Source organism: Salvia miltiorrhiza, chromosome 5 (genome assembly GCF_028751815.1).
Source record: "Salvia miltiorrhiza cultivar Shanhuang (shh) chromosome 5, IMPLAD_Smil_shh, whole genome shotgun sequence".
NCBI classification, from domain to species: domain Eukaryota; kingdom Viridiplantae; phylum Streptophyta; class Magnoliopsida; order Lamiales; family Lamiaceae; genus Salvia; species Salvia miltiorrhiza.
The window spans coordinates 2,226,462-2,247,114 of NC_080391.1; the positions used below are offsets into that span (position 1 = coordinate 2,226,462).

The 20,653-nt window shown below is 33.1% G+C and overlaps 3 protein-coding genes across 8 annotated transcripts; 2 read left to right on the top strand and 1 right to left on the bottom strand.

Annotated features, from left to right (window-relative positions):
- The first annotated feature begins 715 nt into the window (after nucleotides 1–715).
- On the top strand, nucleotides 716–5,875 carry LOC130985016 (deSI-like protein At4g17486). Its single transcript, XM_057907752.1, has 5 exons — nucleotides 716–938; nucleotides 1,158–1,437; nucleotides 3,819–4,106; nucleotides 4,679–4,759; nucleotides 5,513–5,875. Exons 2-5 carry the CDS (start codon nucleotides 1,275–1,277, stop codon nucleotides 5,653–5,655), a joined length of 675 nt encoding a protein of 224 aa, XP_057763735.1. The 5' UTR covers nucleotides 716–938; nucleotides 1,158–1,274; the 3' UTR covers nucleotides 5,656–5,875.
- An 838-nt stretch (nucleotides 5,876–6,713) lies between these two features.
- On the bottom strand, nucleotides 6,714–8,511 carry LOC130985018 (uncharacterized). The gene is made up of 2 exons (XM_057907761.1): nucleotides 8,326–8,511; nucleotides 6,714–8,056 (listed from the first exon to the last, which is right to left on the bottom strand). The coding sequence occupies exons 1-2, from the start codon at nucleotides 8,333–8,335 to the stop codon at nucleotides 7,008–7,010; spliced, it is 1,059 nt and encodes a 352-aa protein (XP_057763744.1). The 5' UTR covers nucleotides 8,336–8,511; the 3' UTR covers nucleotides 6,714–7,007.
- A 117-nt stretch (nucleotides 8,512–8,628) lies between these two features.
- LOC130985017 (trifunctional UDP-glucose 4,6-dehydratase/UDP-4-keto-6-deoxy-D-glucose 3,5-epimerase/UDP-4-keto-L-rhamnose-reductase RHM1-like) lies at nucleotides 8,629–11,519 on the top strand. 6 transcript variants are annotated; one of them, XM_057907756.1, is made up of 4 exons: nucleotides 8,634–8,813; nucleotides 9,403–9,410; nucleotides 9,562–10,455; nucleotides 11,048–11,519. In XM_057907756.1, the coding sequence occupies exons 3-4, from the start codon at nucleotides 9,590–9,592 to the stop codon at nucleotides 11,055–11,057; spliced, it is 876 nt and encodes a 291-aa protein (XP_057763739.1). In that variant the 5' UTR covers nucleotides 8,634–8,813; nucleotides 9,403–9,410; nucleotides 9,562–9,589; the 3' UTR covers nucleotides 11,058–11,519. The 6 variants fall into 6 exon arrangements, with proteins under 6 accessions (XP_057763737.1, XP_057763743.1, XP_057763740.1 ...); XM_057907760.1 differs by lacking the exon at nucleotides 9,403–9,410 and having other exon boundaries at nucleotides 8,631–8,903; nucleotides 9,555–10,455; XM_057907757.1 differs by lacking the exon at nucleotides 9,403–9,410 and having other exon boundaries at nucleotides 8,631–8,813; nucleotides 9,555–10,455.
- Nucleotides 11,520–20,653: the final 9,134 nt, after the last annotated feature.

The following is a 20,653-nucleotide window of genomic DNA, read 5'->3' on the forward strand; positions in this document are numbered from 1 at the left end:
TGTTTAAATTTATTTATTCGTGAACATATTCACGAGTCTGTTAACGAATCTGTGATCGAACCTCTAATCCAACTAATGCTCGAGTCGTAAACGAGTTGAATTTGAGGTCGAGTAATATGATTAAGATAAAGAGGACATTTTTAACATTTTTTAAGTACTCTATGATATTTGAATGAATTCAAACTCGAACATTTGATGAATCGAGTCCGAGCTCAAATTTGACATTATTGAGTATCACACCAATTGAAGCGAGCTCGACCAATAAAGTAGAAACTTGAGCTAAATTGGAACATTTTAATATTTAAACGAATCGAACTCGAACCTGAATATAAATATTTAGTTTGGCTCGTTTATTGTCCTCCTAATTATATACCACAAAGAATGAAATAATTTTTTAAAAAAAGTTTGAGCAAAAAAAAATAATTGTATTCCTCCGCCATCTAAAAATAATCATTTAAAGATTTAAATTAAAAAACAATTTTATTATTATCACATATCCACATTTTTTGCCTTATTTTCTTTATTTTCATTTTTATTTTTTGTGTTTATTTTTTTATTTCTTATTTTCATGATTTTTAGTAATAATAAATTTTAATGAAATAAAATTTTAGCAATTTATATAAATTTATTTAAATTTTAGTAGTACTAATATTTTTGTATGAAATATTTATTTATTTATTTGTATAAATAAATTTCTTGTTTGAATTAAAATAGTAGTACAACGTGAATAATTGATTTTAAAAAAAGCTTTTTAAAATATCAACCTCTCTTTCTCTCTCCTCCATCATGGGATTGAGAAGCTGTAATCATTCGGACATCACATCTGCGAATTTCCCCTTCAAATCTTCTGTAACTTCTCTCTCTTTCTCTCTCTAAATTCTCAGATATACATCTGTATGTGATCACGATTCACGGACTGGCATGTGGTTTCATTGAAGGTATGTAAAAACTGTGCGCATTAGCCCTAGGCGTACAATCGCTGAATCATCATTTTGATGTTTAACTTTTTTTCTTTTGGTTGTGAATCGAGCTCTGTTTCTCCAATATTACTGATCTATTTATTGCGTAAAACTAGTGATTTTGTGTATTCATTTGCAATACAAGTGAATTTGCTGTCGACCTAACATAATTGCATCCCTAATTTTCTCTATCGCCAGGGATTGTGGAGTTTTAAGGATGTTGAGCTCTTGAGATTTTAGCAAACAAGTGTAGATATACATATTGATATACGTATAGTTTGGGGCATTTCTGGTGTGGTAGAGGTGATTGATACAATGCGATTGTTTCCGATTTCTACGAGCTCAGATAGTTCGCCCAGGGAGCTGAACAACTCGGAGAAAAGTCAGGCGCCGCTTTACCTAAATATATATGATCTCACTCCTATGAACAACTATCTTTATTGGTTTGGATGTGGGATTTTTCATTCCGGCATTGAAGGTATGATCAACTGTGCCTTATTTTTAAATTTTTATTTTGCAAAAATATGCTTAATGATCGAGCAGCTCATCATGTTTCTGTGTTTGCATTGTTCTGCATAATTTTTAATGCTGGTAATTTGTTAATTGGTTAAAATCTGTTATGGATAGGCAACATTTTTAGCTTAGCCAAAGACAGTAGCAGCATACTTTGCCCATGGATTGCGACATTTACCCAAAGATTTATTCATCTCCTGTGAAAGCTAAATGATAGTGATAACTTGCCTTTTTCAGTTTTAGTTGGACAGTGACAACAAAGAAGCAATATTCACTGCTAGACTAGATCAAGTGCTTTTATTTCATGTAATTTTTGCTGATGATACCTTGAATATATGATAGGCTTATAGATGATAGTGATATTAGTCTACCATAACTCTACAATCATGAGTATATATTCTGCATGACTAAAATCTCTGCATGAAGATTCAGTTTGCATCTAATGATGTGACCTCACAGCTAACTGATTGAGAATTTTCTCAACTTTTGGGTTTTCAATTTCATGTTAGGTGGTTTTGAGTCTTCTGACTTCTAATCCACCAAACTAGTACTCTATTTCAATAAGATCCATACAACATTATGAATGCTTTTCTGATATCCAGTTAGTAAGTGATTGGTTACCTTTTATGTCGAATCCCTAGGTTTTATTATGGAACATAGTTTAAATTCATCATATAGAGGCCAAAATGAATTATAAATGAAGAGTTTTACAAATGGGACTCGCTAAGGACTTCCTTTCAGGTTTTTAACTTTTTAGTTTTATATTGATTGCCTGGAGATTTGTTAATGAAATTTGCGTAAATCTCATTCTCTATATGCCACAGTAGGCTTGATTTCTTTAGCACTAGAAGAACAAAACATACTTTAGATTACAACAGTATTGTTTGTGCTTTACATATGTGCTACAGAATTTAAGTTTGTTGATCTGTAAATTGAAAGAAAGCTTTGCTTCCTTCTTAAAACTTAAAGACTGATAAACAAAAAAACATGCCTCCACTTTCTGGCTCTCTATTTTTCCAGTAACGAATAAAGTGTAAAAATCAAGACAAGAAGACACCCCTTCTATTGCTTTTTTCCAAGTTAGAGCGGGAAATATTATCTTCTGTTGCCTTTGTCCTTGAGTCCTTTTAGCTATTCCATGTGTTCATTTTGTAGTGGTTTGGCTGAGTATTTATGAGGCATTTAAGATAGGTGATGAAATAAAAGGTTGAGAATGGTTTCTCGTTTATGAGCTCATGGAAATTATTATAGCCCATCCTCTCACATTTAAGAACACTTTTTGGGTCACATATAATGCCAATTGGCCTCAGCTTTCGGAAAATAATTTGTGCTCTTGATGATATGGTGAATCAACATGTATCTTGACTTACAGTACTGGGTGGATTCATTAATTAGTGAAGCTTTCCAGTTTTTTGGAACTTCTGGAACTCAATAGATGCTACCTTTATTGTAGAAAGCTCACCATGCTATTAACACCTCCATTTCTCATCTTAACTTCAAGGAGACTCCTACATTTGGTTTGTGCTTGCTTCTAATCTGGCAGGAACTTTTTTACGAGATTTTTGTTTCTACTATCATGAAATTTAGAAAACAAATAGTCATAATAAATATGTAGCTAAAGGGTTTCAGCCTGTTGAGCAACTCGAGCTGAACAAATCAATTTAATACATGCACAACCGCATTCAAGTAATTTGGTTGTTCATGTGTTACATTGATTTGTTCATCTTGGGTTCATGGATTTTAGGTGTTTGTTTTGGCTTCTCACCATTGTTTCCTTCCAGCTTAGCTTAGTCATATAGCTCAGTTTGGGATCATTCAAAACATCTAAAACTAATATCTTCAGATCCCAACACTCTTGCATTATGGCAAATATATTAAGCTGACCTGTCTGATTGCAACATATCTTATGGGTTGACTATACATCGAGTGATTGAGTTACCAATTAATTTCCTCTACCGGAATCGACTGAGAGAGTGACATTTGGATTGATAGAGTCAATGGCAATCAAAGGCTGTTAATTGTTTGAAAGGAGTCGACAGGATTGAGAGATTCAGGTGGTTCCATTAGACCAAATGGCTTGCCCAAACTATTCACTAATTTTCCAGTGATCCTTATGTCTGCAATCTACTGCTGTGAATCATATATAATATTGGCAAAAGAATATAATGGGCCCCTAATGCCAATGAAACAACTGTCAGCATTTTTTATTTTGACATGGTACATGCCATTTGTATGACTTCTTAAACTGTTAGTTTTGTAATTTTAATTTGATGATCTCTTTGATAATTTCTCTTCATGTTGTACTTAATATCTTTTGTAATCTATTTTCTCAATTTTATGAAACAGCACATGGCCTGGAATATGGATTTGGAGCTCATGAGTACCCAACAAGTGGAGTGTTTGAGGTTGAACCTAGAGGTTGCCCTGGTTTTATATTTAGACGCGCAATCCATTTGGGAAGTACTGACATGTCTCGTTCAGAATTTCGCTCATTTATGGAACATCTCTCAAGCAACTATCATGGTGACACATACAATCTAATTTCTAAGAATTGCAATCATTTCACTGATGAAGTTTGTCAGCGACTCACTGGAAAAGCTATACCTGGCTGGGTTAATCGATTGGCACGATTAGGTAAGAGTTGAATAAGACAAGCCCAGTTATGAAATAATCGCAAAAATCCAAACATTTATCTGTCCAGCCATAAGGTAGATCAGCAGAGACCCCTCCAATATGAAAATAATTATGCATCATGTGATTTTTTCTTGAATTTCTTATGTCAATATGGAGCTAAGCTGTCTGATATGATTCTACTCCTGGGTGAAAATGATATCCTTTTCTCAGGATTGTCTATTTCTCATGTCTTAATATGGAAGCAAGCCTATGTTTAAAAATATTTTGTGTCCGGTTATTGATGTTAAATTTTACACTAGAAAAAGTAACTTGATAAGTCTATTTGCGAAAGTGCACAACTGTGGTTTTGATTTGTTTTCATTTTAGTTACTCTTTCTTTCTTTTTCTTTTTTTATGTGTATGGTCCCAAGTAGTTCTGGATTAAGTTACACTTCAACCTAACACCTTTCAAACACTTTAAAATTCCATCTGAGAAACAGACTTTTATTCGATACATGCTTGAATTCTTTTACTTTCAATATTGTATACAGCTCTCCTGCCTTCCTCTCTTACATCATAATGTCTAATTCCAGGTTCTTTCTGTAACTGTCTGCTGCCTGAAAGTATCCAGGCTACTCAAGTGACACATCTTCCTGACGTCGAAATGTGTTCAGGCAAGTTCTATAAGATTGGACTAGATGGTATATGAGCTTTATATTAATATGAGATTGAAATGTTCGAAAAGCCTAGGCTACTCCCAATCTCCCATGATGCAGGAGTGAAAATAAATAAAAAGCAATAGTAGGAGAAATAGACAAATCCAGGATCTGCAGCTAGTTATCAATCATGAATCACCAAATAACATTGGAATATATCCGATTTCTTGAACAATATATGTTGTTCAAGCATTCCTAAGAAATTTTACTTTTCATTTCGTTGATAGCTTCTAAATCCTTTCTCGAATTAGTCATGAATAACAGAGCTGAAAGGTAATCATTTTTAGTCAAGTAAATGATTATATTTGGTAACCGGTAGCAATTTATTTAGGTTCTAGAGGATAAGTCTCGTCTCTTTTTCCAACTCTACACCGTCAAAGTAAAATTTTACTGATACTTATGTTTGTTAGGTGGTGAAATCTCATTTTTCTTCAAGTTTCAATTACTGTATAGGAAAGAGCCAAAGCCCTTAACATAGTTTCCCGAACATTTGATATACTAAAAACCAATTATTACCATAGAAATTTTTGTCTCAAAGTAGATCATGGTTTTTGATCCTACTATATAGATATATGGAAATAGACTTGTCAGTGCTGATTCAATTAGATCGAGTCATTTTTTTTTCTCTGTTTTTCTGGGGCCGGGGGCCGTGTTTGTTGATCAGACTGGATTTCCTAATAACAATTTTAATACATTGTATTTTATAAACAGAAGACGGTACCGAGATTGGTGCATCATATGTAACAGGAGAAAGTGAAGAGGAGGAAATGGACCACCATCTGCTCACCACAGCAAGCAGTGACATAGCATTTTTGAAAGACAAACCAGTGAGGCTAGCAAAAGATATTCTTTGACTTTCATTTCTCTCGCACTGCACTTTCTTAGTTGTCTTGTTTGTACGATTAGTGTGTAAAAATCTCCATTGTATTTTGTTACACATGATAGTGTCGAAACAATTTTTTGTTGCGTGCGTCTATTATTTGCATGATAGCCGGAAAGAGGCTCGGCTATCGGCCGGAATGTACTGCTTATGCCACTTTGGACTGGAAATGCCATCCCTACTTGTTTGCTGTATGATTTTGATGCCCTCTTTAGCTTTGTTTTCTCTACTACAGAGTGAGGAAATGCTTAGGCCTTATTTGATAGGTGAGATAAGGTTAAGATTAGTTATCTGGCCAATAGGCTGCGATAGTAAAGGCGATGTAGAACAGTAATTCAGATTGAAATCTATTGTGACCATGTTTAGGGGTGTAATTGAATCGAGCCGAATCGAATAGTAGTATAGTCAAGTTTGGTTTGTTTAGTCACGAGTTGAATCTTGAACTTTGTTTATCGAATACTTTGAGGCTCATGAGCTTAATTGAGTTTGTATGAACTTTTCAAGTTTATATTTATATTCAAAATATTGATTATTCTTTTGAAAATAAATTATTTCATTCAACATAATAAATATATTAATTATTTTCTTATGACATAGTTAATTAGAGATTTAATACAATTATTATTAATTTTAGTAGATACTAATTTATAAGTATTTTTCAAATCGAATCACTTCACGAGCTAACAAGTCGAATACAATCAAGCTTAAGTTTGACTTGTTTATTTATTGAATTTCTCTGAATGAATTTGAACAAACTTTTTTCGAACTGAGCTCCGATAATTCGAATACATAAACCAATGAAGTTGTGGCTAACCAATAAGCTGGGGAATTTCTGCTGAGCCTTCTGCTAAAGAAAGAAACAGCTGCAACCCCTCAGAGATATGTAGAAATCCTTTTCCAAAGAAACCACAATGTATGCATAGGCATACATACTTGGTTTATTCATACCATTATCATCTTCACAGACAAAAAAATGCAGCAAAATTATATGCTAATTGGCCAACCACACAGATGTGTTTTTGCACAAGTTAATTGTTAAGATCTCCATGCATAATTCAAGAAGAAAAGACCCTGAAACTCCACCATATTTGGTAAAAAATCATCCAACTATATAAGATACAATCTGCACAGCTTCATACTAAACTGGGTACACACTCCTGCTTCCACACCTCACCAAAATTGGTAGACTGATCAAATCTGCTCGATTTATGCATCCCGGTTCCGAGCCTGAGTTCCTCTCTGGTATCGCGTCATCCAAACTGTCATCACTTTTCTGGGACGAGGAACGGGGAAACCGGTAACAAGGTCGATTGCTCGTCAGCTCCTCTAATGAGATTCAAACCAGTCAAGGATTTCCTGAGACTGCAAGCTAGTCATTTCATGATAAGCAAATGCAAGATTCATCTCCTCCTGAATATGATTGACCAATGCTTTCTTTGGGAGGAAAATATTCCTCTCCTCAATGGCTGTTTTCCACGGTATCACACGCCCGTCATCCCTCATGTAACCGTTCTCGTCAATAAAGCCCTTATCCTGGAAAACGTCGAACAACTTCACCGACAAATTTGGACTGAGACCTGGGATTCTGTTGGCAAAAAACTGAGGTGTCAAGGGGAATTCCACACATTTAACTTCTGCAACGTCGATACCCTTCTCCCTCATCACCACCAGATACTTCTCAATCTTCCGGCTTCGTTTCTCATCTTTGGGCATGTGCACGAAGAGCGTAGCTGGGTACTTCTTGGTTATATCCAAATGACTGAACACCCCTTCTGCAATCATCAAGGCAATAGCTCTGAAATGGAACTCTGCAGCAAGAGCAGAGACAAAGTATCCACCAGAAGAAGCTCCCATCGCGTATACAGGCAGCTTCTCCATCTTTTGCTCAGAGATCCACCACCGGATCATGCTTCTGACGATCAAACGCTCCTCCCCCAACGACCAGCATACACCTTTACTCGATATGGCAAACACAGCAAATCCTCTAGCCAGAGCATGAAGCACAATGAGCCTCTCTTCAGGTAAACCAACACAATGCAGACACTTTGGAGACTTATCCCAGAAATTAGCCGCCCTACCGCTGCAGCCGTGAGCCAAGAACAGAATGCCCTTGGGTGAGTCAGAGTCAGGAATCTGCCATATCAAATCAGTTCCATTCCTCAATTCCACAGATGGATCCAATCGAACCAACGAGTCGAAGCTATTCCATTTCTGGTTATCCAAGTCAGGCATCAAACTAGACCTATCACCATTGTTTCCAAAGAAGAACACCAATGCAACTATTACCAAAATCAGCAATGCAATGAAAACTGGAGACTGGATTTTCTTTGTTCCTCTTGAATGCTTCAATAATCTATTCCCACCTCCAAACATAGCTGCAAAACACAACATTGCACCAATTTTTCCACATCAAAAACCCTAATTAAGCACGAAAAGAATCTAAATTCGAGCTATCTCAACATCAGATCATATCCTCGTTATTTTGAACTAATCACACGAAACTAAAATCGAAATCGGCAATACCAGCTCTATAACACCTTGCACTGAAATATGCTCGCATTATCAATTCAGAAATTGCAAAAAATGTCAAAATCTGTGGGGAAACGAATTAGTTGAGTATAACTAAATCTATAATTACAATTACCTCGAAGCATTAAGAGATTTAAAATGCGGGAAAGCCTTGCAGATCGGGATCAAAAATTCTTGATAGATATTTTCTTCTCTGATTTCGGCTTCGGCGGAATTCTAGTTGAAAATCTACCTTGATTCGAGCAAAATGTTCTCCTTTTACCTCGGCCGACCTGAATCTTATTAATTACTGATTAATTACTAATTAAAGATTAAAAGCGTCATTGGCTAAAATATCATTATGAATCTCCACGTGTCGTGTTGTTATTGGCCGGAAAGACAAAATATTCGGTAACTGAACTCCTTAGTTTTCCACACTCTTCCCTGATTTGATTTCAAACCAAATTGTTTTCACCTAAAAAAAAAACAAATTGTTTTCTCTCTTTTTTTAAAAATATCATAATTATATGTGGGATCATTTTAATTACGTTGCATCCCACATAAATTTTGATGAAAAATGAAGCTCTTCTGATTTTTTGATGATTCGAGCTTGCTGATTTTCAGGTAAATTGGATCGAACTCCGAGATTCTTCTTTGATCCAACAGATTCTTACTTTTTTCGCATGTGAAAAATCTTACATTGCATCAGAAGCTGTGAGATTTGTGATGAAGCTATGATTTTTTTTTGGTTCTGTGACCTAATGAATGTTGATTTTTTGGGAGTTTTGTGTATGATTTTGTATTTTTCTTTTATTGAAATCTTCTTTGCTGATTTTGAATTTAATCTGCGAAAATTTGTTGACAGCATTAGGAAACTAGTTATAGGTGTAATTTTGGTTTCATTTGCCAAATATTCAATCTTGCATTGGGATTCTTTTTTCTATTAGCTCAATATGACTTCTTCTCTGTTTCTTCATATTTTTCTATTTTGCTGGTGATCAAAATTTCCTATTCCTTTTCTGCTTCTTTTTCTAAATCAAGTTTTTGTTATTTTAAAGATTGAGGGGCTGAGCTTCAGCTTCATTATCTTGCTTCAATACTGTGTTTCTTTATATTTTTGTGAAATCTAATGATTTTGTTTTGCTGGTGATCACATTTTTCTGCTTCTTTTCATTTTTGTTTCTTTTTTAAAATCAAGTTTTTGTTATTTAAGAGATTGAGGGGCTGAGCTTCATTATCTTGCTTCAATACTGTGTTTCTTTATATTTTTGTAAAATCTAATGATTTTTTTTTGCTGGTGATCACATTTTTCTGCTTCTTTTCCATTTTTGCTTCTTTTTCTAAATCAAGTTTTTGTTATTTTAGAGATTGAGGGCTGGGCTTCATCATCTTGCTTCAATATGGAAAAATATGGAGCAAAGAATATCTTGATGACTGGTGGTGCTGGTTTCATAGGCTCCCATGTTGCAAACTGGCTGACACGAAGCTACTCCGAGTACAAGATTGTTGTTGTGGATAAGCTGGATTACTGCTCGAACTTGAGGAACCTCGAGCCCTCTCAATCTCTCCCTAACTTCAAATTTGTGAAAGGCGATGTTTGCAGTGCTGATCTCATGTATTTCATACTTGCTACGGAGGCCATAGACACGGTCATGCACTTTGCTGCTCAAACGCACGTTGATAACTCGTTTGGTAATAGCTTGGAGTTTATCAGGAACAATGTATATGGTACCTGTGTCCTTCTCGAAGCTTGCAAAGCCTTTGGTCATGTTAAGAGATTCGTCCACGTTAGTACTGATGAGGTTTATGGAGAGACGGATGAGGATGCTGTGGTAGGCAACCATGAGGCGTCGCAGCTTCTCCCCACGAATCCATACTCTGCATCCAAAGCTGGAGCTGAAATGCTTGTTATGGCGTATGGCCGGTCATATGGATTGCCTGTGATAATCACGAGGGGGAACAACGTTTATGGTCCCCATCAGTATCCGGAGAAGTTGGTTCCTAAATTCATCCTCTTAGCCATGAAAGGGCAGCCTCTCCCGATTCATGGGGACGGCTCCAACGTCAGAAGCTATCTATATTGTGAAGATGTAGCAGAAGCATTTGATATCATACTCCACAGGGGTGAAGTTGGACACATCTACAACATTGGGACACAAGAGGAGAAGAGTGTCATTGATGTGGCTGAGGATATTTGTCGGCTTTTTTCTCTGGACGCGTCCCTTGTGATCAAGTTTGTGGAGAACCGGCCTTTCAACGACCAGAGGTACTTCCTGGACTCTCAGAAGCTAAAGAAATTGGGATGGTCGGAGAAAACGAAATGGGAAGATGGTCTGAGGAAAACCATGGAGTGGTATGTTAGAAACCCCGATTGGTGGGGCGAGGTTTCTTTAGCGTTGCACCCTCATCCGAGGATGCTTTCCGTGTCCCGGGTGGGGAATGATCATCACAAACCTGCTGCTGAATCATCTTATACATTACAGAATTCTGATCAGGACCAACAAGGTCATAGAGAAAAGGGATCAATTGATGTGTGCAAAAGCAGACTTTAAAGATTTTTTTCTAATGTAGAATTAGGCCATTTAGCAATTCATTTTCAAGAATAAGACAAACAAAGAGTAATCCATCAGCTTTCCCATTTGTATATATCAGCCATTGTTTGATCATTGATCTGGTAATCACTCCTCTCCTTTCATGTGTGTGACTGTGTGAGTGGGACGGCTGCAGAAGGCGCTGCCAGAAAGAAGAGGCTCGATTTTTCTCAGGCTTCAGCGTTAGGCGACGCAGTAGACTATACCTATACATGAGGTCCAAGTATTTACTACAAATACTCACATTGGTGTTTCCTTTGTTGCCAGTTGCAGGTAAAGGGGCTTGGCACAAAAATGCAGCATTTCCCGGAATCCGGTGGATACGCTCCTTTCGTTTCGATTGTAAGTTACTGTTTTACAGTTTCTTTCAGAGAAGCCACAGATTCATCCAGAAGAATGGCTTATGAACACAACAAGATTTTCACAAAAAAGACTTAACACTCACTAATGTTTCTCATCTAAAATGCATTTATGTAGATTTTTAGCTGTTTATTTTTATCTGAGGGTCTGAGGCCTTGCACATTTACCTGCCATTGGAAAGAGTTTATGCAGCTTGTAGAGCCTATTTTAGTAAATTAGCATATGCTTCTGACTTCCATAAGTTGTAGAATTCCCAGTTTTGCTTGAGACAATGGTTAAACTCAAATATAACTTCTTATGATAGTTATATATGTTTGAGTTTTTCTTAGTGTAACTTCATTGAGAGTGATATGAAGCTATATATTTTTTTCAAATAAAATGATACTTGAATACTACATTATCTTGAGACAATATCCAATTTTCTCACTGGTATAAAAATTCTAAATGGCTCGAACGTTGATCGACATGCTTACGTGGATTTTTTTTAAAAAAATTCATCTTATGTTATGAATATATATTATTTATCATTAATGTTTTTTCTGTAATGAATTGATATTTATTGAGGAATATATTCAATTATTGTAACAACTTATATTTATATATTTAAACGAGTTTGGGCAATTAATTGAGTTTGGGACATGTACGAGTATATATTATAGACTAATCAATTTGGTTGAAATCTAGTCTCATAATTTTGGTTTTTCTTTTCGTGTTCCGTCGCGACCAGCGACTACGTGTGGCTGAACCATAACCTCATCATCTTGATTCATCAACGTACTCTACCTGAGTCAACAAGTTAGAGGTTATTGAACTCTAATTATTACTCCCTCCGTCCCGCTCCAAATGTCCCCTTACTTTTGGGCACGAAGATTAAGAAATTGATATAAAGTAGATAAATTGGGTATAAAGTAGATAAAGTGGGTTGATGGAAATTGTTTAAATATTAAGTATAGAGAGAAAGAGTGTATTGCCAAAAAATGTATGGAACAGTTGGAGTGGGACACCCCATTATGAAAAGTGGGACATTTGGAGTGGGACGGAGGGAGTAATTTATTTTTAAAATTTGTGCTGTTTACAAAGAAGAACATAAACTTGCCAAAAAAAGAATTATTCAATCGATAATTTTCTTTTTATTAAAATTTGTGTCGTTTACAATGTCATAATTTTTTTTTATGGGCAGAATAAGTATATCACTCTATAAAATGAGTTTCTCTAAAAACTCTACCACTTAGACATTAGTGGTATATATTTGCCTTTCCAACATGTACCACCAATGATGACAAAGTAATAAAATTATTATTAGAGGGCCCAAATACCATGTTCTTGGTTTAAATTAAAGTGGGCAAGAAACTAAGAAAATATGCCTTTTTCTTTGGCTATTTGGGCCTAGCAACTTTTTTCTCCCAATAATTTATTTATCATCTACTCATCTTTAGTGAAGTTATTGAGAATCTGCACTTCCTTTTTTCATATATGCAATCACTTATATATCTTTGGGGGGAAGTACTAGTATATTATAAATAGCTTGTTTGTTATATTACAATACATATAAATGTCAAAATGTCCAATTTATGTATCATTGTATCTATATTTGACAATGACTTACATCCAAGACTTGCAATATAAATATAATATAATATACCTATGACAAGACATATTTCCATACTATAATGATTTGAGACTTTGTTATCAAAGAAAAAGGTTGAATATGTGCACCATCTTTGCTCAATAATACACCCACCATCCCAGAAAGAAAAAAAATAATTCAACAATATAATCTTATCCACAAAAATAAATATATTAAGGGCACACTCCTATGCATCCTTCTCAAATTCAAAATTCTAATTAATTATTAATAAATACTATGTTTAATGGTCGATGTTGATGGCCACACTGTTAGTGAGATGTGTACCAAATAAACATGCATTTTTATGTAATTTTTACTCATTCCGTCTCATTGATAATGATTCACTTTTTCTATTTTTATTTTCGTCTGTCTCATTGATAATGGTCTAATCTAAAAATAAAATTTATTTATACTATACACTTAATTTACACTTCATCCTTATAAGTGGTCACTACTTACTTTACACTCTAAACATCTCCTCCTTAATCATTGGAGCTAATTGTTAAATGATGATCGTAACTTTCAGTATTTTCAAAAAGAAGATTATATGTTACGGAATTTGAAAATGATGACTGTAACTTCTATTTTTTACATTTACACTCATGTTTAACGCATCAAAATGAGGACTATAGCTTCCATCACGATCCAAAATAAGAGTGTAAATGGAAAAATGAAAGTTATATATATAGTTCTTATTTTCAAATTTCGTAACATATAATCATCTTTCTAAAAATACCGAAAGTTACGATCTTATTTTAACAATTAGCTCTAATTCTCATGTCCAGATAAAATAAGTCATTTTCGATGACATATAAGTATTTGAGAAGGTCTCTATGCGAACGTTTGCATCTATAAAAAAAATTACTATATTTTTTGTTTTATTTTGTTCAAATGCACTATCATATACCAAACCTCTCTCTTTATATATACAACCTCTATTTTAATGCATCCCTACAACCACTCCATTCCATTTAATCTTGAAAATATAAATATGTCACCTATCGACTTCCAAGTTCCAACAGTTCTTGTGCACAGTTATATACATATAGCACATGCTCCCTCCGTTCGTAATATCGTTTCCACATTTGTTATTTTGATTCGTCTGTGATGTTGTTTCCACTTTCATTTATAGAAGTATGGTCCACAAAGTTCTACTCACAACAATAGTGAGATCCAAACTCCACTCACTATAATATCCACTACTATCCACCACTTTTCTTAAAACTCGCGCCGTCCACAATGCGGAAACGATATCGCGGACGGAGAGAATATAAAATAGGGAAAAATACGTTATCTAAAACAAAACATATGTTACTAAAGGGACCTCCTGTGTGTGAACAGTGAGGTCCCGAGTTTAAACTCCACTGTTTTCCCTCCCCAACTCCCTCAAATAAAAACAAAAAAAAACAAAAACAAAAAACAAAACATATGTACATATTTATAATTGCAATATAAATGTGAAAAATGAATATATTATACTAGCTAGTCCTTTCCACCTTTTGTCTTGACCTTGAACCAAGTTGTGATAAAGACATGCACCATAGCATAATTATACCTAATTTTCCATTGAGATTTGAAACACCAATAACGAGATGATAGAATTTTTCCTTTCCACCTTTTTCCAAACTATATATGTACATGACATTCTCACATGTTCATGTCCCTTACTAATTAACACCATTTATTATACGTTTGCTTGTGCAATACTGCATAAAAATTGCCGACGAGGTCTAGTCCAAGTGACTCTCTTTTAAGAGGTTATTAATTTAAGTTTCACGATAATAGTTTGTGTTTTATTTGAATATTTAGTTTTGTAATAATATAATTGTTCTTAATTTGTTAATGTAATAGTACATAATTTTATGACATATATGTATTTTGTATCTAAAAAATATAGCATAAAATAGCATAAAATAATAGTTTACAGAAAGATTAAAGATTCAATGATATAGGAATTGGGTGGCGGAGCTCAAGTATTGGATTGAACTTAATGAATTGATTCAGTTGCTAAAAACTTGAAAATTGGATTAATACCTATTTACTTTTAATTCCTTTGTTTTGATTTCTTTAATTTCCATTTAAATACAAGGATTGGAATAATTTTTAATCCTTATCTCATGAAGATTTATGATTAGTTCATCACTTTATTAAATGAATAGTTCTGGGTTCGAATCCCATAATAAGTGAAAATTTTCAGTTTTAAAATTCATAGTATTTTTTTACAATAAATTTATTCATATTCCACATAAAATCTATGAATTTATAGTTTATATTTTAAAAGGTGTTATATAGCCTAACTCTATGTATTTTTTTTATGAGAGCCTAAACTCTATGTATTTATTCCACATAAAATCTATGTATTTATTCATATTCCACATAAATGCATATTAATGCACACAAAAAATTAACTATGTGCACACATATAAATATAAGAAGAGATTTTTTTTTCCTTTTTAAAAAGTTATTAATCAATGAAATAAAAATCAATTTTTTTTTAAATGGAAACACCCAAGGGGTGAGGGGTTAGGCAGACCTCCAACCTGTGCATAGATATCAATCAGTACGTTGCCCAAACGTGACAACGCCCACGAGAAGATACAAGGAGAAACGTAAAATAGACAGATCAAAACCATGCATAGCTGCTGTTCAAAAGTGACTACAGCCAGAGAAAGAAGGAAACAACATCAAAAAGGAAAGAACCGAGAAATACGAAAAACAACAGTTACATTTTAATCATTTAAATGACTCAAACTTCCAATTTATTGATTGAAATTAAGCATCATACCAGCAAACTGCGATTTATCATCAAATATTCAAATATAAGAAGAGAAATACGAAAAAGATGAGGATGGAAAATTTATCTAGTTAAAAAACACCTGTGTACGTAACAATTCACGATCTGCAAAATATCTAAAAATAAATCAAACATATATATGTTGTATTAATAACTGCAATTTGGTCAGTAGCAGCAGCATGCAGCATCACAATTCACAAAATGAAGAAATGCATTTATGGTTGTATCTGTTTTACTATGTTGAGTTACATGGTCGGTCTATCTGGTCTCCATCATATAGGAACGACAAAATTGCAGTTCTCTGATATATTTGGATTATGTATTATATAAATATCTATATATATATATAGAAAGATTCGACCGACAATGCTAAATATTTAGAGAATAGAGAATTCGTGAAACAAAAACGAACAGATCTATAATTTTAATGAACAAATCAATGTACCGCATGCATGAACAATATTTTGGCTTGGATTCGAATCCTGATGATGGCGAGTTTTTCTCTATTTTTACTAAATACGTCTGTTTATTAGTTATGTTGATATATTCGTAAAATGTATAGATTTGTTCATTCTCTCGAAAAAAATAATTTTGTATGGAACTCAACCCTATATATATATATATATATATATATATAACTTTATTATTATTTTGTTAGTATTGAATCTACTGATATTATGTGATAATATTATACTATAATACTCTCATATGTAGAGTTATAATAAAGGCAAAACAGCTAATTATCAGTAATTTGAATTTATTAAATATACATTAATTACTATTTTATATTTTCAATAAAAATATTTCTTCCGTCTACGAAATATTGTCACAAGGGAGGGAGGGAGTCACGGATTTTTAAAAAATTTGTGTTGTTTATTTATTTAGTGGAGAAAGAAGGCCACAAATGAAGCAAAGTGAAAAATGTTAATTAAGTTAGTGAGTATTGGAGAAAGGGACCAACAACTTTACTAAAAATAAATTTGGATAATTTTTTGTGGGCAGATCAAAATAATAAATTATGACAACATTTTATGAACGAATGAAGTAATAAATTAATATACTACATGCTATGATTTTAGATATTCTCAAATAACTTTTTATATATATATATATATATATATATATATTTCATTCTTTTTTCACTCAAAAGATACAGTAAATTCTAGTTTATGGTCAATAACAATACCACACTTAACACTAAATATTATTTTCTTAATTCTCATGCCGAAAAGAATTGCCTCAAGATTCGCGGGACGGAGAGAGTATTTATTTAAGATTATTTTATTCTTATATTGAGTATTAGTGTATTTTACACTGATGTTCAACTTGCAATCGACAAATATCAAGCATTGCTGCAATTTCAAAGCATGCTCGACTACTAATATTTGATTGTTTGACTCGCAATGATTGAGCATATCGAACATTGGTTTATTTACCACTAATGCTCGACTCACAGAGGTCGAGCAAAGTTCGCGATTTTAATACAGTTTGAGATTTAAATAAAGACAACTTTGTCATTTTAAGTTCAAAATAAATAATTTTTATAATTTTCTCTTATAATTAATAGTTTTTTTTTTTTTTTTTTTAGAATTAACCCTTTACTTATTACAGAAATTTCGAAGAAGTGAATCCAAATGGAAATAAATACTGTATATACAACAATAAAAGAAATTGAACGGATTGTTCTCAAGTATTAATGAATTGGTAGTTGAGCCCATTAATTACAACTTGCCTTCATTTTAATGAGAAACTGAAAGGGAAGTTCAATATACATCTCCTCTTTCTTTTTTTCTTTTTTCTTTTTTTTCTTTTTCCCTAAAAAAATGTCTATTTTGTTAGACAACATCAATTTTCGGATTCAAGCCCCGACATAAATAAGTGATGACATATTTAATTTATTTAAGACTGAAGAATATTAGCTAATTATACGAAATACCATAAAGTTATTATTGCCTAAAAAAAGTACAGTTATATATCAACTTATGAGTTATGACCTAAACTTTTTGTTCCTTTTGCAAAAACTGTAAATTTTAAACTAATATATTTAATTAATTGTTATAAGTAAAGTAATATTTCATGATTAAATTTATTATATATATTTATTTAATATTTGTACCATGTTGAATATTGGAAATGAATTTTAAACTAAATAGTGTTTGAGATAAATTAAGCGGTGGAAGAAAAATTAAAAGCATATATAATTTGAAGAAATGCATTTTAGAGTTTGTGGCTGATGAAGATCGAGTGAGACGTTGCTTGTGAGTTGTAATAAAACAAATCTCAAATTCAAATTAATCAAACGTACACTGCATAAGTCGAGTGCGACTTCTCTTGTCATTAAAAAGACAAAACTAGCGATAAAGATTAATTTAATTGCGGAGACAAATTGACAATTTCATATTAATAATCATAGTCACATTATGAGATAACTAGAATAATATGCATGTAGAAATTACATATTTTTAAGATGTTCTAACATGATTAATTTTTTAAAGATGAAGTTCCTCATGTGAACGTTCGCACACACAAAATTAGGATTGTGACATCGAAGTTTTACAATTCATTTTAATTTTTAGAGATTTTGTGTTCTTAAAAAGGGAATTAATGAGTCTTTTAATCATATTGTGCCGCATAACATTCACTTGGAAGTTGGAAAATATATATTGTGTAGATCTGTTTCTTCACTCACAATAAAATACGCTCAATATATATCAACTTATTTACTCCCTCTGTCCCATTATAAGTGGCTCAAAATTTTTCGGCACGAAAATTAAGGAGAATGTGTAAATGTGTTAAAAGTGGTAGGGTCCACACATTTTTTAAGGGTTAAACTTTGCAATTTGTGGAAACAGGTCACTTATAGTGGGACGGCCCAGAATAGAATACAGGTCACTTTTAATGGGACGGAAGGAGTACATTCTTTTTTTTATATAAGAAAATGAATTATATTAAAACCAAAACTAGGTACCAGAGGTACCAAGAGTAACTTACAGTAGCAATGGACATGAATCTCTTGAGATCCAGTCCTTAAAACATGACCCAACGCCTGAAATTCCAAATATTCTACCCCAACTCCACATTTTCGCTTTTATCTCCAAAACCATATTGTTTATTTCCCAGACTTTATCTTCAAATCGACTGGAATTTCGGCACCTCCAAATGGCCCAGTTTTTGCAGCACCATAACGCCCTTAGGAACTTCCTGCTCCCTTTCTGTTTGCTCCAATCTGTGAACATAATAAAGTGCGATACCACATTTTGTGGCTGCACAAAACAAATGCCAAGCCACTTATACATTTCATCCCAAACCTTTTCGGTCTTTGGGCAATGGAGAAGCAAGTGATTAATGGACTCCTCAATATGCTCAATTATAAGTCTATTTATGATAAGTCTATTTTTCACTCACAATATGCTCAATATAATTTTTAATCATTGTTAACATCATCTTTAAAATGAGTCTTTTTTTCACTTACAATATATTTATAATTGTTAAAATATATTACTTCCTCCTATACTTATTTTTACAAAATGAATTAAATATTTCGTTATTTTCCCCCACCCTTTAATTGAAGCCCACGATTTACGTTACAGCTCGCATTCCACACCATGCACAGTTATATCAATGTGATTGCTACGAGGCCATATGCACTGTATATGATTCCCGCGGCATTCCATTCAACACGGCATTGCTTATGCATTTTTGGGGCCCCCAACTTCACACATAGTGACACACGCATATATATATATATATTACTCTATTCGTCTATAAAAAATAAACAAAAGAAGAGACTATACGAAATTTAATAAAAATAGTGAAATATATTATGAATAAAGAAAAGAAAAAAACAAATAATAATAATAATAATTATTATTATTATTTGTTTTATGAGTTGAAAAAATGGTATTCATGTGATATAATGTTTCTAAAAATAAAAAGTGATTAATTTTTGTAGATGTTCGAAAGTGACAAAAATAGACTATTTTTATGTGGACGGATTAGATCCTGTTCACAATAAAATAGTCATAGAAAGAGAAGACATTAGTTTTAATAAAAATAATTGAGTGTATTCTGAATGAAGAAATGATCCCACTTAAAAATATAAAAATAAACTATTTTATGTTGACAAAGAGAGTAATATAATATGAAAATGGGTTTAAATGTAAATACTTATTTAAAATAAGGGGATTGGGCAAACACAATCACAAATTATTTTAAAATTGTAAATTTAATGCGATTTTTGAAGTGTTGCGAATTAATAACCATCTTTTTCGATTTTTGCAATTCTGTCTCCTTATTTTATTTGGATAGCCGAATAGTTGAGTTGGAGCTTACGTAAATTAGTTCGCCGTTTAAAATGGCTGAATATCGAAAATTAGAGTGCAGATACACGATGTAATCCCTTAATAATTTAAAGAAATTTTTAATTGAAATTATACGAAACAATGCCATTTAAGCCTCATAAAAACGATGTCGTCTTTACTAATCCACGTAAGCTCCAATTCATCACTCTGACGACAAGAAAAAATAAGGGGGATGCAATTACAGAAAATAAAAAGATAGTGATTTAAATAGTCACGCTTCAAAAATCACATTAAAATTATAATTTTTAAATATTCATAATTTTGTTTGCCAAAATCCCTTAAAATAACGATAAAAAATCATTTTCAATCACTTAATTATTTTCAAATAAATTACAGTAAGATCCCTTAAAATAACAATAAAAAATCATTTCAATCACTTCATTATTTTCAAATAAATTATAGTAAGTAATTAACAATGAATACATCAATTACATTAAAAAAAGCTGCATTTTTCTCAAATTTACAACATACATTCACACATAAATAAAGGCAAACCAGCTTACGCTATATTTACACGTAGGGATGTCAATGCAGCCCGAAATTCGTGGGCCGATCCGAATAACCCGACAAAATTAGAGGGTTAGGGTTGAAAAATCGCAACCCGACTAACCCGGAACCCGATAGGGTTAGCCCGAAAACCCGATGGGCTGGCCCGGTGGGCTGACGGAATTGTGACTGATGCATCCAGTTACAACTTCTGTTATGTTTAGATCTATGGTATTTGCTTAAAT